The 17328-nt window shown below is 49.8% G+C and overlaps 1 protein-coding gene across 1 annotated transcript in view; it reads right to left on the bottom strand.

Annotated features, from left to right (window-relative positions):
* Positions 1–426: 426 nt before the first annotated feature.
* The window catches only part of CCDC68 (coiled-coil domain containing 68), a 31984-nt gene continuing 15082 nt past the window's right edge, over positions 427–17328 (bottom strand). The window contains exons 3-11 of the mRNA XM_075137827.1: positions 8155–8297; positions 5557–5697; positions 4882–5007; positions 4489–4617; positions 3332–3414; positions 2662–2767; positions 1733–1816; positions 1365–1441; positions 427–847 (exon numbers count right to left, since the gene is read on the bottom strand). Coding sequence (XP_074993928.1) covers positions 772–847; positions 1365–1441; positions 1733–1816; positions 2662–2767; positions 3332–3414; positions 4489–4617; positions 4882–5007; positions 5557–5697; positions 8155–8297 — 965 coding nt within the window. The 3' untranslated portion in view covers positions 427–771. The remainder of the gene's footprint in view (positions 848–1364; positions 1442–1732; positions 1817–2661; positions 2768–3331; positions 3415–4488; positions 4618–4881; positions 5008–5556; positions 5698–8154; positions 8298–17328) is intronic.

Below are 17328 nucleotides of genomic sequence, written 5' to 3' on the forward strand. Positions count from 1 at the left end.
CCACTGTCACTCCCCTGGGGACACCGTTTAGCTCCCGAGGTGTGCCACATCTCTCGAACAGGGGATTGCTGACCACCGCAGCACCTCTCCCACTTTAGGGAGGAGAAAAAACAGCCCTCCCCCCTGCAGCAGCTGCTTTCCCCTCCAAAAGGCATTTCAGACAGAGGGAAGGCTCAAGGAGGAACTTCACACTCCCACTGATGTGGACAGAAAAGCAAGAGCCAGGTTAACCCAGGGATCTGCTCACTCCTTGCCCGAGGACACCGTGACTTATGCTGCTGCTATGCCTAAAACTCGCTGTGCCCGCAGGGTCGAACGCTGGAGGAGAGCTGAGCGCCCCTGAAAGGGCAGGGCCACCACGCCACCTCCCTGTGCTCCAACAGCGGCGGGAAAGCAGCGACTGTAAGAACGCACCAGGTAGCCGAAGGTTTATTTTATAATCTTACCTAATGAGAGTCGTGGTTAAACTGAGTCTCTGCAAGTCTGTGTGGGTAGGCGGCGCAGGGCTGGTCCGGCAGCGCAGCATCCCCCAGGCACGGCCGGGGCCGCCTTTGCCGTCTAAGAGCTCACCACCTCTCTCGTCAGCTCTCGATTGCTTCCAGGTTTATTCTTTCAAGTGCAGCTCTGCAGCACCGCTTCTGCGCCACGTGTCGTAGAGAGGCAGCACGTGCTGAAGGTGCTTTGCAGTAACAAAGAGGCCGTAGGAGTTACAGGTTGCAACACACAGAAGTCCTTCTGATGAAGGTAGGAGGCAAACGTCCAGTCATTCCGTTAGCTCTCCTGCTTCCTTAGCCTGGCAAGCATCAGGTAACGAGAAGCTCCAAAAGCTCCAAAATCTCGCGGGGCACTGCAGAATGAAGCACAAGAAGGTAGAGATCACTCAGACACCCCCACCTGCCCAAGCCAGGCTTAAACCCACCACAACTGTATACGAAGTAAGTCAGAGGTTTATACCTATGACCCTGGATACGGAGGAGCTGACTTCAAATGCCTGTTCTGCTAGCTGAGAGCAGAAACTTGCGTCCAGATCTACTACAGCAAAGGACTGTATCCCCCAGGAAAGGCTCCTATTTAATCTTGAACGGATGTACAAGCGTCTGCAGATGCCCTTGGCTGATGTGCAGGGCACACCCCACCTGAGCTGTGTGGGAGTCGGGATTCGGGGTACGACCGTCACACCATCAGCGACTAAGTTTGAAGCAGAGCTTGTGTTTTTCCTCTCCTTTATAGAGAAGATAATCTCTGCAGGATGAAAGCCCTCAGCAAGGCCTGACCCAGCTCACCCAAGTCCCTGCAGGAGGTGGCTGGTGAGAAGGGTGGGCTCAGCCGTTCCCGTGCCCTGCGGTACCTCCTGAGGTACTTACTCTGTCCAGACCGCTTTTGAAACTTTAGTCTTGGGCTGGCCAGACCAGAACTCCACTCTGTCTTTCAGTTCTTTATTCTGCAAGGAAAAAAATAAAATAAACCCCTCTCAGTGTAATGTAGGAGACAAGAGACAAGCCTGGATGCCAGCTAGGACCTGCCACTCCTCCAGAAAGGTTTTTGGGGAGCTCGGGGGGACTTTTTGTGGGTGTTTGGTTTTTTTTTAAACCGAGTGAAAGATGCAGTGCAAAGAAATACCACCCCAACAGTGTTGTACTGACGCAAGCCCAGCAGTGTGAAGGGCCCTCTGATTGTAGAGAACTACTTTTGCTCTCTCCCTTCGATATATCTTTTCACTTCCTGACCTTACCTGTGCTTCCAGTGCAGTCAGCTTCTCTGTCAGGTTTTCTATTTTTTTATCTTGGCTTCTGAGTTCGTTGTTCAGTTCCTCTGCCTGAGAGTTAGGAAATAAAGTTTGTAAGAGATTTGAAACCTTAATACTTAGGGTATCTTAAACACCTCTGTGTCAAACAAATCCAGAGAGTTAAACGTCTCACCGTACCAGGGGCATCGCAGACCATTCAAGTCCCTAGTCTTTTACCATAGAAGAACTCAAACTAATTGATTAAACAATTTATAAAACAATTTCTCAACACATGGTGTCGCGTTTTCCTTAGGATAACAAGTCTACCTCTTGTTGGCACATGTACAGAAGCCTGATTACAAAAGCTAATTAGCGCAGGGCCTTGCTTTAGCTGGATGGGAAAAGGCACACAAGTGTTCTGCGAGGTGAGGGGAGTACAGCGGGAGTTCATACATACAAAAGCAGTCGGTGAGTAAAACAGCTCACGTTGTACCGTGACTTTGGGAAGCAGGCTGATTGCTCTGAATTTTGTTGTAGTCTTTCTAGGATGTCGGCCTGTTGGCTTTGCTCGTGGGAGCAGCTTCACTGACTTCGTGTGAAACCCGCTGCAGGGTGGGCACCTCAGGCAGAGCATCCCGGGGGCAGCCAGGTCCCCCCTGGGAGCACGGCATGGAGCGGGGAGCCAGGTCCCCCCGGGAATGCTCTAGGAGAACTTAGGGGTCTGCCTGAAATCGCTGACTCCACCACAATAATCCCGTTTTTTACAGTGATGCCATTTCCATCTTAACATTGAAACACGTATGGATGTCTGAATGCACAAAACCCGGCGCAGCGTGACAAGCAAGCTGCTCCTCCCCAGCACACGTGCTTAAGACAAGAGCCCAGCGTCTCCCGTTCCTTCTCCCTGCCCGGTGGGATGGCCGCACCAGCCTCACCTCCTGTATCACGCTGCGCAGGCTGTGGTGCTGCGCCTGGATCACGCGCTGCAGGTGGCAGATCTGCTCCTGCAGGGTGGAAATCTGCCTCTGGAGATCCAGGCACCTGCGGGCGAGAGCAGAAGCACCCCGGGTTCAATCCCCAGGGATCACTGACCCACCCCGCCGCTTTCCCACCTCGGGGTCAGCTCAAGAGCTTGTTGCTAGCAAGGATGTTCCTGAGGATACATGGCTGTAATTCATAGAGAACTACACATATAAAGGCTTCTTTATTAAGCAGAACAAATAAAACCATAGTTTGAGACACATTTTTCCTGGTAGGACGACCCTTACTAGTTGTTGATAAGTAAATTCATAAATAATGAGGCTTTGCCTTACCTACTGCATGCAAAATGTCACCAAAGAAGCACCAACCCCACGCGAGAATCAGGAAAGGGAAGCAATTTGTGCATGCAAGGTGGAAGGAAAAGTACTAGGAATTCAAGTAGAATCAACATCTAAGAGCTGTAGGACATCAACGTTGGTCTTGGCTTCTTCAATCATGGTAAATCAGTTGCTTTCATCGTGAATAATTTTACTACCAGAAAGAAGTTGAGCAAGTGATTGTCTGGTACTCTACACAAAATAATCCCCCAGAAAGAAGGAAAAACACTTTATCGCATTTAATCACCGTTTGCTGTCTTCATTCCTTGACATCATCTGTTGAAGCACCTTTTCCAATGACATTTTCTTCTCTGTCAGAGTTTTCTTTTCCTAAGGAAACAATTCAAGTTACATAAAAACTATATTACATTTCCTGTCATTCAATTAGCAAGAGAAGTTTGGCTGTACCTTCAATGGTTCCACTCAGTGTCTGAAAACAGATAGAATTCAGCAATAACCACCCCATCAACCCGCATCAACATCAGCTGGAGACACAAACCAGTCTGACCTCTCCGAATTGAATCCGGAAGGGATGACAGTACCGATTTACCATGAGACAAGTCCAAGCTCTCTGAAAATAGCAGTTCTCTACTTAATTAGCAAAATCCTTAGGTTTTGTGAGAGTCCATGCTCAGTGGCCTCGGGATACTGCGTTACTGCTACATCCACCTCTCAAAACCTTGTCCACAGAGGGAAAAATCTGACCAAAACCATGACAAAACTCTTAGGATCAGAAAGATTACCTGCATGTGATGGGGGTGGAAATACACGCATTGACCCCGCCAATTCACAGTAATTCCCACGGCTACTGAGTGCGTACATCAGAAAAGCGATGCACGGTGCCATTACTTCTTCCAATGCGACTAACACCACCGAAGAAAATTCACGATAAAGGAGAAGCATTTTTCTGTAAGTTTCTGTGCCCGCAGCAGCCCGATTGCTACAGCAGTCATTTGCCTGCCCAGGATTTCGGATACTTACAGTGGCGTTTTTCTGAGAGTTAAGAAGCAGTTTTTAGTGCTAGGATGGCTACATTTTCACTTCAAATGCTAGAAGTACGCCGCTGGGGGAAGGTGAAAGAGCAACTATTCAGGAGTAGAAATCATTAATAGCTGGAAATTAAGACTTCTCCCTGATACTCTACAGTTTTTAAGCAAGTTCTGAAATAACTGAAAGAGGGAGCTCAAATTGCACGTTTTATTTATAGTTACAGCTAAAGGTTCTCAATTTGGTGTAACATGGCAGAAGCCTTTTTAGTCCCAATTCCAACAGCTAACGTGCCCCAAACCCTGAAAGCAATTAACTCCTCTTTCCAAGCACCGGCACTGCCAGGGCAGATTCCTCGCCTGCACCGAATCCCGGTGCCAGGACGGACAGACGGAGACGAGGAGCGGGTGGACGTACCTCCTCCATCCTTTGCAGGCGCTTCTCCATCTCTGCGATGCGGGTACATTTTTCCCCGATGCCTTCAGCAAGGCGGCTGGCGTGTTCTGAGCTTTGCTGGAGCTTCTCTTCTTGCTGGAGATTGTAGGCCTGGGACCAAGAAGGGCATTAATGCAGGCTGCGGGGAGCTGGGGATGGAGATGGGGCTCAGGGAATTCTGAGCCAACTGTACCAACCTGATTCCAAGAATCGGGAATAAAACCAAAATAATTTTTCTTTTTCATTTTCCTACTTAACTTCCCCACTGCGCTAGCAGAAGAGACTCAGTAGCCCTTAGGTCGAAGTTTGCAGCACGGAGAGCCAGAGCCCACGTAAATATTTTGACAGTGAACAGGACATGGGAGAGATTTGTACCTGGATTTGCTTCTTCTCATTCTCATGACTTTTTTTCAGTTCTTCTGACCGAGTCTGGTAATCCTCATACAGTTTCTGGGAGGCAGATCTGAGAGCCTGAACACCTGCTTCTCTCGTGGCTTCCAGCTAGAAAGAATAGTTGTACGATACATAAATATTGTGCTTTAAAAACGTGATGTTATAATCATATGCCAAAAAATTAGCCCTCTATACAAGGTCAAATTTCAGCGTCTGCCCTTGTCAAAAAAGAAAGGAATCCTAAACACCTGCGGGCAATACCTGACAGGCATTTTAGTTTCCAAATAAAGGCAGATTTATTCAGTATTGAGCCATCCCCCCATGACAAACAAAGGCTGATGGTTTAAAAGGAGGGATGCACTTCCAACTGCTTATAAATACATCTGCTGTCAACTACCAAGAGAGCTGACTGTGCTGTCTCCCCAGCCACGAAGGGGATGTGTCCCCAGAAGCAGATTTCGACAGGAATTTTACTGCCTGCCGGAATGCAAGGGTTTGCAGCAGACGGGAAGCGAAGCAGAGCCTGCCCCTTCCCCGAAGGAAAGGCTCCGGCGGGGGATCGCTGAGCGGGCACCGAGCTGCAGCAGCCCGGACCCAACTCAAACCGGGCTGCAAGGTGCACGTCTGAAACCGTAAAAAAAAAAACCCTGAACGCACCTTGATCTTCAGCACTTGGTTTTCTCTGCTCACCAGCAGCAGCTGCTCTTCCGTCTCCTTCATCGTCCTCGCAACGGGACTGCAGCTCCGGCTCCAGCCGCTGTTCTGTGACTCCGCTCTATTGCCCGAGACTTGAGGAAGCTGCTAAAAGAAATGCACGTGGAAATTATTTTAAAAATAATAGAAAAACAGCCTGAGCAATCAATCTGACTCTAAAAGACCTGGCTTCTTATAAACACCCCTTTCCGACGCGCGCCGGGAGCAGGGGGCAGACGAAGGCAGCTCTCCGGAGAGTCGGGTCCGAGCTGCTCAGGGGGCAGCAGCCAGCGCAGCTCCTCCACCTCCACGAATTCACTGAAATTAAAACGTTCTGCTTGTTCAGCTCTCCAGGGCTTTACATTGGAACGCATTTGCATGTCGATTCTGATAAATAGCTCTCTTCCACTCTCTACACTATTATTCCACAGGTATAACATTAATTAGCTTTTACAACATTGCAGCAAACGTTGCATTGTAGGTGAGGCTGCATAAATGCGCGTGCATAAACGTTGTCCAACACTTCCCGTTAAAAGAACTACTTCTTACTCCGGCATATTTTAATTGTTTGGACACAACATTTCCAAATCTGTTTCCTTCCTAGGGGCTGCCTCTTTGCTCAAAACGGCCTGCTTAAAGTGGTTTTAAGTTGCTTAAACCACTTTTTTCCCCTACAGGTGTTCACAAATGCGTGCTCAGTGCTTGTCTCCTGTCTGTTTTGAGAGCTGGTACGTGCAAGGAACACGACCTGCAATTGGCCAGATTTATGCCAGAACGCACCGGCATTTATACGGCCTTTCTTACATTGTGCCAAGTTCATTTGTTACACTACTACAAACAAAGGGCAGTCTGTACTTTTTAAAGGGTTTAAACCATAAATCACTTTCTTTTCACGACAGAGGCTTTTCTTCAACCTCATTCCTCAACCGAACAGAGAAAGGAGTAAGCATTTTTTAAAAAGAACTTTTTGTGATCGATTATTTCTTAATTAGCCGTGTTTCAGCCCACCGATCCTTCCTCTCCCTCATTCCACAGTGCTCTCCTGGGCTCAGCTGGGTGCAGAAAAACTGCCTTTGCATATTACCATCACCGTGCTCTGCTGCTTAGAGCAAAGAAATAAGACATCAGATCTACCAGGCTGAGTCTCATTGCTCACAAGATCTCTTACGGGGGGGGGAAAAAAAAAAGGCACGTCCCACCATTGATGGTGGTGTCAGCATCAAGCAGCGCACCGCTTCCCAGGCCCTTCCTGAGCTGGTGTCACCACCACACAATATAATTTTTTCCTCAGTAATTGCTTCATGTAAACGATTTTGGATTACGAGATGTTTAAGAAATCATCGCAAATTTCTGAAGTTACAGTACTGTTCTGCAACTTCATAAATTTAATTGTAAAGGGAATGAAAAATAATCTTTTTTTTTTTTTAGCTTAAATCAAAAGTTTGAGGTCTTCTCTTCTGTCATTGCACACATTAAAGGCATTCATTAAACTCCGTCCTTCTCTGGCATTCAGGAAAGGAACAACTCAAGACTATTTCACACATCTCAAAACTACCGTACGCCAAGGCGCTCTCGGTTTTGCTGACTGACACCTCCAGGATCTGCCTGTCCCATGGGTCATCCTCCGCCTCCCGAGATACTGGTCCTCCAGGTACCCCAGACCAACACTTCTGCTTCAGATAAGGCTGCTCCCTGCTCCAGAGCGTCCTCATCTCTTCCAGGGCCCAAGCCCAGCCGTACAACTTGGCTCAGCACTGATGCTATATAGCAAATGGCTTCAAATAAAGACTTGCAGGTATATTAGTACATACCACCAGCACGATGTTCAAACTGTCCAGCAGCTTGAACAGCAGCTTTAGATACATGTATTTTTTTTATGCATCATATCTCACATTATTCTTATTGTTCTTAAAGTATAATGCATCCATCCTGCAGCTTCTAACGGCTTAGTCACTGTCTTTGGCGAGCAAAGAAGCTCCAACCACACGTTCATTCAGGCTCTTTTCCATCTTCCCCTCTTTTTCCATAGGACAGCCAATTTTGGATAAACCTTTGATGCACCCAGGACAATCATTAGCCCAATATCAATCTGCTTATCACCACGCTATCAGACGCCCTTTCACTTCAGCTGCAAAGCTGAGACTTCACGCCATGGACGTGCTTATCCCCGCCGCAGCCCTCCGACATTCCCTTGTGCTGTGCTGCTGACCACGGCCAGGCTCCCGCGTCCTTCTCCTCCCAGCAAACAGCCCCAGCTCTGCCGCTGGAGAGCGGTGATGTCGGGTGGGGACACGCAATTAAGTCTCTTGCAACAGGCCTAAACCAGGGGTGGAAAAACCTCACCGGTTTTAAAGCGGTTTAACCCAACCTAAGACAGCGTATTTATATGCTGTCACTACTGCGGAGTAAATAGCCGTTCTAGAACCGATGTGTAAATCAGGTTTTCCCAGTCCGCATTGCCATGCAGGTCAGAATTTTCTCTTTCAGTGGTTATTAGTTTTGCTCCCCGTGTTTCCTGCTGAAGCAAAGAAAGGAACAGAACAGCAACAACTGCAGAAATACCTTTTTCACGTATTCAGCTTCCTCGGTGATTTGGGCACAAGAGGATCCATAAAGGACGTAGTTTCCCTCCGAGCCGCGGTCTTCTTGTGTTATTTGCTCAGTGAGTAGCAGGGTAGTCATCACTATACGTGCGTTTCTCTGTTCTGCACAAGCGAGAGAAGAGATGGGCTTGTTTCATTACGCAAGGATGGAGAATAATTCCATTATTCCATCCCATTTAATTCCATTTCAGCTTTAGGGACATGCTGCAGCCAAGCAGGCGTTGCAAGCTTGAAGCAACAAACATTAAGGACCACTTTAAAAAAAAAAAATGCAGACACCTGATTTTTTTTTTAATGGATGAGAAGAGAGATATATTCACACATTATTTTCCCTGAAGACTTCGAAGACTTTTTACTAGCAACCCACATCCCAGTCCTATATTATTTCAGAAATCACGTGGCCAGAGATCTCAGGAGAAAATAAGAGAATAACTCGCATGTGCATGCAGTTTAACTAACAACAAACCAAAACTTTTGCCATCCATCTGCAAAGTTTATAAACCAAACCCAGGTACACCGTGCATGGTAAACCCACTGCCGTCAGGGAATTCAGTCCACCCTTGGCTCTGCGTTCCCAACAACGACGCCAGAGCAGAACTGGTTTTAACGGGGTTCAGGAGGATTATCCCCGTCCTCCTTAGATGCAAGAACCAGCACAAAGCTTGCACGATATCATAACTCAGGAAAAAAAAACCAAACTAGCTGGGGGAATAGACAGGAGACAAGAGATAAGGCTCTTTCTCCCCATATCACGGGGAGAATAAAGTCCCGAGCACCTTCATTAGGTTTGTGCTGTGCAATGGTGACATCCAGTGTCAGCTGCGCTGCTCTGAAGTGAGCGCCTGTAGCTCAGGACGCCCGTTCCCAGCCCCATCCCAGGTAGTCAGCGAGCTCCCAGCTGCACGTCAGACAAGCTGATTTTTAATGAGCACGTTCGAAGGAGCTGGAACCAATTAAGGTTAGCACAGAGGAATAAGAAAGCCACTTACAGAGCATGGAGGGTGTGGATGGGCTCACAGTGGAAGAGACAAAAAGTGGTTGCACTTTGCAAAGCTTACAGATAATTTACAATAATATTTCCCTTAAAAATGCATTCATTTTAAAACACTTCAGTTCAAGGTCTTGGGGCTTCTGCAGTTTAGCCCAGTAACAGCAGCCCTGCCCGCACAGTACTGACGCTGCAGGCCAAACCCTTGTGTTCGCTGAGTCACCCCAACACGGAGTATTGCAGTGCTACCAGGAGGATCACTCAGGCTAGCACATTTCTTAACTAGCTCATTTTCTAATAAAATATAATTAGGCAAATTGAAACATTTGTTGCTGTGATGGAGGAGGAATGCTGTTCCCACAGAGAGCCGCACGCAGCTGGTTTGCATAACTGCCCAGGTGGATCCGCAGCAGCTCACCCACACCAGAGACATCTCCATGTACCACTACCTTGTGTCCCAGGCAGACAACAGAAGGATAAATTAGAAATTAACTGTAAATAAGTGTACAGAAATTAAACACATGAGCTTTAAGTGCCTCAGGGCTTCTACTTAGAACTCCAATTCTTAGGTGATTTACAAATTCAAAAAGCAATAAAATAAAAACCCTTATTGCTTTTTTTTTTTTTTACTCTTCTCCACTTTCTAAAAGTCAGCAGCAGATGCCACATCCCTGGCCATCACCGAGCTGGACATGGCAGAGAGGAGGAAAAATCAGGTTGCACAAGAGCGAGCTACCTTTCCTACCACAGCTTCCACTTAAATAGCCAAGAGGAGCTGGATATCCAGACACAACCCTCCAGGGCTTTAACTTCACGCAAAAAAATCCCTCACTCCAAACATCATCCCCTGATCTCACCGTGCCACAGTTTATCCAGGCTGGAAGATAAAGCAGAAATCCCAGACGCCTACAGCCGCGGCACGGAAGGGGTTTTTCATGGGTTCCCACCAACGCTACAAGGGGTTAAACAAAGTTTGTTCTGTCTCTCGGCTGCTGTTTCCCCCCCCGCCTGCGATCCAGCAGCTACCAGTCACCCAGCACAAAGGCAACCCAGGCTCAATTCTCCTTTCAGCCGGGCTCATTCAGCTGAAACCTCCGCTCGCCCCCGGGGGATAAGTCCTGGAATGGAAATGTTTTTCAGCTCTGAAGCAGTCGAGCCAGGAGAAGCAGTGAGAAGAGGCACAGCTCTCGAACTTGGCCTGAGGGCCCCGGGCTGGGAGGCAGAAGCCCTGGGGAGGGTCCTCCTTCCCCAGCCGCAGAGCAGCAGCCCGCAGGGCTGGACATCAACGCTCCTCCGGGCACCTCTGTCCTCTGGCAGCGGAACCGTCCCCCCAAAGCTGCCCGCGCCCCCCCGGAGCTCAGCACCCCCACCCCAGCTAGCCCGTAAGGGGACGCTCAGCGGGCGCCCCTGAACACCCCCCGCACAGCGACGGGGCATACCGCGGCCGCCTGCAGCACGCAAACGCTCTTGCCACTTCGGAAGCAAGTGTGAAAAGAAGTGCCAAGTTCATCTATTATTCCCAGACTTTCCTTGCTAGAAGGCACAATTTAAGAGGCTTAATGTTTGCAGGAAAATCCAGCTGCCACCCTTTATAAACACTCACCTTTCGGTGACCCATCAGGCAGGCGAGATTGTCTTTGCTAGGCCTGAGATTGTCAACACCGGTGTGACAAACGCAGTAACATTCACGTTATATTTTTACGGCTATAAAAGCATGTCTGTCTGCTTTTGCTTACGACGGGTTGCTTGCTCGAAAGCTCAGGCAAGAGAGAATCCAGGACACACCAAGCAGGAAAGCACCACCCTTGCTTATATAAAGAACATCCCAAATTACTCAGAATAACGTTATTTTGAGTAACATTCGATATAAAACAGTGTTTATATTATTACACTCTTGGCCAGAAAGAGGTGCAGCTCCTTGGCCACCTTAGCAATAGGTTTTGCCGAGGCCAAAAAGAGCGACAGGGGCCGAAGGTGACGCAGAGAACGCAGACCCCCCGGGTGCGTGGGTGCAGGTGCCGCAGGCGTCTGAGCCTGCTCCCCGCGGGGCGGGGGACGGGAGGCTGGTCACAGCCAGGCTGGCAGCGCAGGGGGACACCGGAGAATTTAAAGGGACCAAAGGCAGCTCACCTGCAATCACTTCAGCCAGGTATTTACCATAATAAACCTCTTCTCAGGCTGGGTAGTGGGAGTAGCTAGGGAACAAAGGCAGGGCTGGACAGGAGTCATTCAAATTGAAATCAACCCATTTAACTGCAATTATTGGGAGCAGTCAGATAAAGTAATTCCATGTCGGTCTCCAGCTGAGCACTAACTCAAACGCGAGGTTTCTGCTTTTTTTTTTCCCCCTGCTCCAGGAACAGCCAGGTAAATAAATACCAGGCTTCTTCCACAGCTGAACAGGAGTTTATACAGTATTCATTCACCTTTTAATGTCTGGTGCCTAGGCACATCCACAGAAAAGCAGTTATTTGTTACTGTTGTTCTCACAAGTGTTTGAGAAACAGTTTTTATGAATACATGAATATACATGTAAACACGACCGTCTCTCCTCAGGCAAATGTACCTTTTTTATATTCTCCCACTGCACAAAAGCACTCCTGCAGACAACCGAGGGAGAGGGAGAAGATCAGATAACCGGTGACTAACAGCACCACACAAAATTAAGCGCAAGAAATCAGTGGGGTCACTTTGCAAACAGCCCACAGACTTTTGGCCACGAGACATTCGTTCATCCAAATGGCATTAGCTATTCACGAGTCGTGAAGAATAATTCACTTTTGGCTTTACGCAGACTCATTAACGAAGGCAGGGATACAGGAAAGAAAAAAAAAGGGTTATGCTTTATTAAAAGCATGTGGTGGTAGGCGTGAAAGGTAGCTCCAGGGGCCAGGGATTTGTCAGGGTTTGGTTTCTTGGGGTGTGCTCATTTGGGGGAAATCCTTGTCAGCATTTCCCCCAAATTAGCACACCCCAAGAAACCAAACTCTGACAAATGTTAATGAGCCTTTATGGTCACAGCGAGCCGAGACCCAGCCGCTCGCTCCCCAAAGTTGGGTAGGGGACCCGTCCTCTAACAGCCCCCAGCGCAACAGGGTTGGGGAGGGGGCTCTTTGGGTGCCCCCGGGGCACGGGGAAGGTGCCCTTCGGCTGCCCCCGGGGCGCGGGGGAAGGTGCCCTTCGGCTGCCCCCGGGGCGCGGGGGAAGGTGCCCTTCGGGTGCCCCCGGGGCGCGGGGGAAGGTGCCCTTCGGGTGCCCCCGGGGCGCGGGGGAAGGTGCCCTTCGGCTGCCCCCGGGGCGCGGGGGAAGAAGGGATGCCGCCACCCCAGGGGGAACAACGACCTGCCCCCAAAGCCCCACGCAGCCGGAGCCGCGACTCACCTCCGGAGAGAGCGGACATACTCCCCGCCGCGCAGCCCCCTTCCGGCCCCCCGCACGCAGCCCGCGGCGGCGGCCCCGCTCCGCTGCCGGTGCCCGGCGGCCCCGCCCCGCCCCGCCCTCACCTGCGGGCCGGCCCCGCCCCGCCCCGCCCCGCCCCGCCGCGGCCTCACCTGCGGGCCGGCCTTCCCTCCCCTCCCTCCGCCCGTGGGGTGCCCCCGCGGGTGGGTGGCCTGGGTGCCACGCCCAAGCCAAGGGGTACAGGGAATCACAGAACCACTTCGGTTGGAAAAGACCTTTAAGACCTCCGAGCCCAGCTGCAGACCTGGCGCTGCCACTCACCGGTAAACCCTGTCCCTAAGCGTGCACGTCGCCGCAAGCGCGTGCAGCGAGGGGTGCCCGAAAGGGGTTTTCCCTCTTGGATAGGTCATCTTCTCTGTTCCTATGCGGGCAAAAATGGATGGGGAAAAAGGAGGCACCTAGAAACGTCCCACCCAGCTGGGGTGATTAATACTACCTCTTAGTACTAACGAGGCAGGAGAAACCTGGAAGGAAGGAAGTGAGAAAATATGGTAAAGACAGATAAAAGCCAGACACAGAAAAGCAGATAACTTGAAGGAAAGAGGAACATCTTGAAGAAGAGGGCTTTAAAGAAAAGTATTGGTGGAAATACAGCTGAGAAAGCCACAAACATACTGGGAAACAGGCGGAAGGGGGAGAAGATAAAATAGAGAATGGGAAGATAAGTGTGTAATAAACTCTTTTACAAACAGGAAAGTCTTGATCAGCAAGTGCTGTCCCCTAAGATCTCTATCCCTCCCTATCACATAACACCCATAAACATACCAAGTTGCACTCAGTTTTCTTTTTCCACCAACATTTTGAATCTGAGGGTGCTTTTGCCCAGGGCAGGCAGGGGAGGCCCAGGTGCTGCACACCCGTATGTGCCCTGCCATCTGTGCCCTGCCATCTGTGCCCTGCCATATGTGCCCTGCCATACATGCCCTGCCGTATGTGCCCTGCCATACGTGCCCTGCTGTATGTGCCCTGCCGTCTGTGCCCTGCCATATGTCCCCTGCTGTATGTGCCCTGCCACACGTGCCCTGCCATACGTGCCCTGCCATACGTGCCCTGCCATCTGTGCCCTGCCATACGTGCCCTGCTGTATGTGCCCTGCTGTCTGTGCCCTGCCATATGTCCCCTGCTGTATGTGCCCTGCCACACGTGCCCTGCCACACGTGCCCTGCCGTAGGCGCCCGCGTGGCCAGGGGCGACAGGAGCTGAACCCCCCACTTTGCACAACCGCACGGCCGCGGGGCGAAGGCCCGCTGCTGAGCGAGGTCGCTGTGATGGTTCCAGGTGGCCTGTGTGAGCCCTGTGTCTTAACAACAGGTTCTGCTGGAGTGTAAGAGGCTTTTCTTACTAATTAGAAATGGAAAAAAAAAAATTGCTGCTTTTTTCCTTCTGCCTGGGACGTGCCGCCCCTTTCCCGCCTCCCCACAGAAGGAAAGAGCCTTGAGGGCAAAGTCGGGCCCGTTCCCAGCCCTGGCTGCCGAGCAAACACGGGAACGGCAGCGCCCAGCTCCAAGGTCGGCTCCCACGGAGCGAAGGGCGAGCGCTGGCAGCCGCCGTGCCTTGCCTACCCGCTCCTGCCCTGTCACTACTGACTCCCACGCTCTTTCTTCCCTAGCAATGGAAGCTCTTAAATCTCTAAAATGGGGGGCCCAAGAGGTGGCTTTTCTTGTTATCAGTCCAATTTAAACAGCTAACCGTTGATGGTTAATCTTTAGCACATTCCGGGGACTAACAACCTTCTCAGCAGGCTCCAGCTGTTCGCCGCAGCCCAGGAAGGCTGAATCCAGGGTGGTGATTTCATTTGCATCTATTGCTTAAGGAGGGTGAGGCAAAATGCAACTTGATATATCTTTGAAGCCACGTATAGAATCACTTATAAACTCCACTGCATTTTGCCGCGGGAAATTTCTGTGGGCTTAAGATCTAGTGCTTTGCAGCGTGATTGTGATAGCGGAGCATTGACATCGGGCAATGTGGGGATACCTCTTTTGGTGGAGAAGACCGTCGGAGGTGATTTATGAGCTCCCGAATGAGGTGACCCCCCAGCTGTCTGCGTCGGGCCGCATCAGTGCCACCAGCACAGCAGAGGCACACTGCAGCGCTGCCGGGATCCACCACATAAAAACGGGCTCCGTGCGACTTGTCCTGAACCTCCGCGTCAGCCCCTTGCTCCATCCAGCAGCGTTTGGACAGGCGGTGTGTGTTCCTGCCCCACACAAGAGCCTCTCTAATTAGGGGTTGCTACACGCTTTGGACTCAGGGGCTAACCTATATGAGCCCTTAGCGTGTGTATCACCCACGTGGCACTGGAGGCTGATGAGCCCTGGTAATTTAGGTTAGCGATTCGGTCTTGCCCTGGCATCATCGTTCCTCCTTGCCGCAGCATCCTGTTTTGATCCAGCTACCGCCGTGCACGTAGGTTTTTATGGGACACGCAGTAAGCTCAGCATATGAACGGAAGGTCTTTCAGCTCCCAGAGGTTGTTCAATTAGGCAGCTATTTCATGTTATTATTCAAACATCTAATTTTTACCTACATAAAACCACAGTTATATCCACAAAGTCATGAAAAAGAGAATGGAAAAGTTAATATGTTGCTATAGGTGTTCCCTCAAAACGTCAGTTGTGTGTTTTGATGAGTATATGACCCCCAGTATTTGCAAATCTGGGGGTCTAGCCTGAAGCCTGTTGAATACGATGGAAAGAGATTTTGTATATGTCTGTGAAAGAGGCTCTACAGAAAAGATAACCAGTAATTCAGGTGCATCGCTTTGTCCTCTGGATGCATGATGGCTCCTTCATGGGTGTGACTGCAGAGACCTGCCAGCTTCAGCAATCACATCCCAGGTCTCAATCAGCGTGATGTCGCTCCTCAGCTCCGGTGTAGCTAGGGACTTCCTCAGTGGGAAGGTTGTTGATCAATGACACATCCCTCGTTGGGAACCAGTTTGCTCTGACACGGTTCTTCCAGCCACGGCACGCAGCTGGCTCTTCCACGTGGCCTCTGCCATGCGTCCTCCCAACGCGGCGCTGCCCGGCTCTGCCCGTTGCTGTTACCCGCATGGCTCACTCTCTGCTCCCCAAGGAGCTTACCTGAAGCCAGCTTCCATGGGAAAAAATAAGGAAGATTTAAAATGAAGATTTATAAATTGTAATAGAGATTCAAAGTTCCTTCAGGCAAGGTTCCCCATGCATCAACAGCCTTTTATCGATGGCTTTTAAAATGCTTTCCATACATAACCCCAGAAAGAAGGTATTTAAACAAAGATTTAACGTTAGAGTTTTTAGATAAGAACGTCAGATTACATTTTGGCTCTGACAAGCCCGTCAGCTCAGTAAAAACCGTGAGTCATTCACTCGTCTGCTGCCTGGCGTGAGTCACCCTGCGCTCGAACAGAGCCGAGAGACAGAGGTGCCCAATACCCAGGTGCCACACGCATGGGTTTTCACCAGTGACATTTTCCCTGGACCGACCCCAGGCAATGGCTTACAGGCATTTTCCTACAATTAAAGTCCTTCTGCAGCTGATGTCTGCGTCCGTCTCGTAAGGATCCTCGTTGCAACCACCGAAATCCCCCAGAAACTGGAGGAATGTGTTCGAGGAGGTCCCAGCTCTCAAGTCACACACTTGTTAGCAAAGCTGCCTCGACAACCTTCATGTCTGCAACCATGAAGGGTTTTGTGGCTATGCATTTGCACCAGAGAGAGTAACCTAGATTGTTCAAGCTAGTGTTCAAACTAAATAGTAATAATCCTTCAACAAGGAGCAAAAGACAGCTCTTTTGCCTCGAGTGTTTAATAGTCACCAGGGAAGCCTGGTAATTAATTTATTGCTTTAATTATACAGTGTGTTAACTGTTCCCGTCAATGTCTTTTTAAGATAAGAGTTTTGTTGCATGAGTAGTTTGGGCAAGAATAAAGAGTATTTCTTATCTTACCTAGGCTGAAAACACAACATTAGCAGGAAAATGAAGCCCTCACTCTTCCTGCAGTTTATAGAGACATTTTAAAACCATCTAACCAAGACTAGGAAATGCCTGCTTACTCCTGACTAAATAGGTCCTCTCACAATATTTGTTATTTGAAAATGAAATAAATATTGTGTCTGGTCTAACCAACCACTAATTTGAATTAATTAAATAGAAACTAAAGCTTGAAATTTGTTCCTTCCATTTCATGTGTACAGAAGAGCCTGTGAACCGAAGAGCTTGTCATCTTTTTCCCCCAAATAAATCATTTGTTCTAACAAAATGCTCTCCCTATAAAACTGGCTTCATTGTAATTAAAATTGGGGGTGGTTATTGGCAGGATTTGTATGCTCTGTCGGTACTAAATAATCCTACCAAACTTTACTTGCCTTTCTAAGTAGTCCTAGTTGCATATTGAAATGGTCTCTACCACTCCTCTGGGCAAGTGTGTACCCGGGAACTGATGTTTAAGCCATGGCCGGTATTATTTACGGAAGGATAATGCAGTTGCCTTTCCCGGGATACCCAGCGGCGAAAGGGACACGGCTCCCGGGGCGTGGGGGGAGGAGGCACTGCCGGGGGCGGCCGTGCCGCTGTGTCTCGCCCATCTGCGGTGCCTGGGCAGAAAGAGGGGTGCCCGGCAGGCAGTCTGTGTCCTCCCGCTCTCTCTGGGTAGCAGCTAGCAGATGGACATCACCCCGACCTCCCTTCGTCTCTAGATCCCT

This window comes from Calonectris borealis, chromosome Z, assembly GCF_964195595.1.
Source record: "Calonectris borealis chromosome Z, bCalBor7.hap1.2, whole genome shotgun sequence".
NCBI lineage: Eukaryota > Metazoa > Chordata > Aves > Procellariiformes > Procellariidae > Calonectris > Calonectris borealis.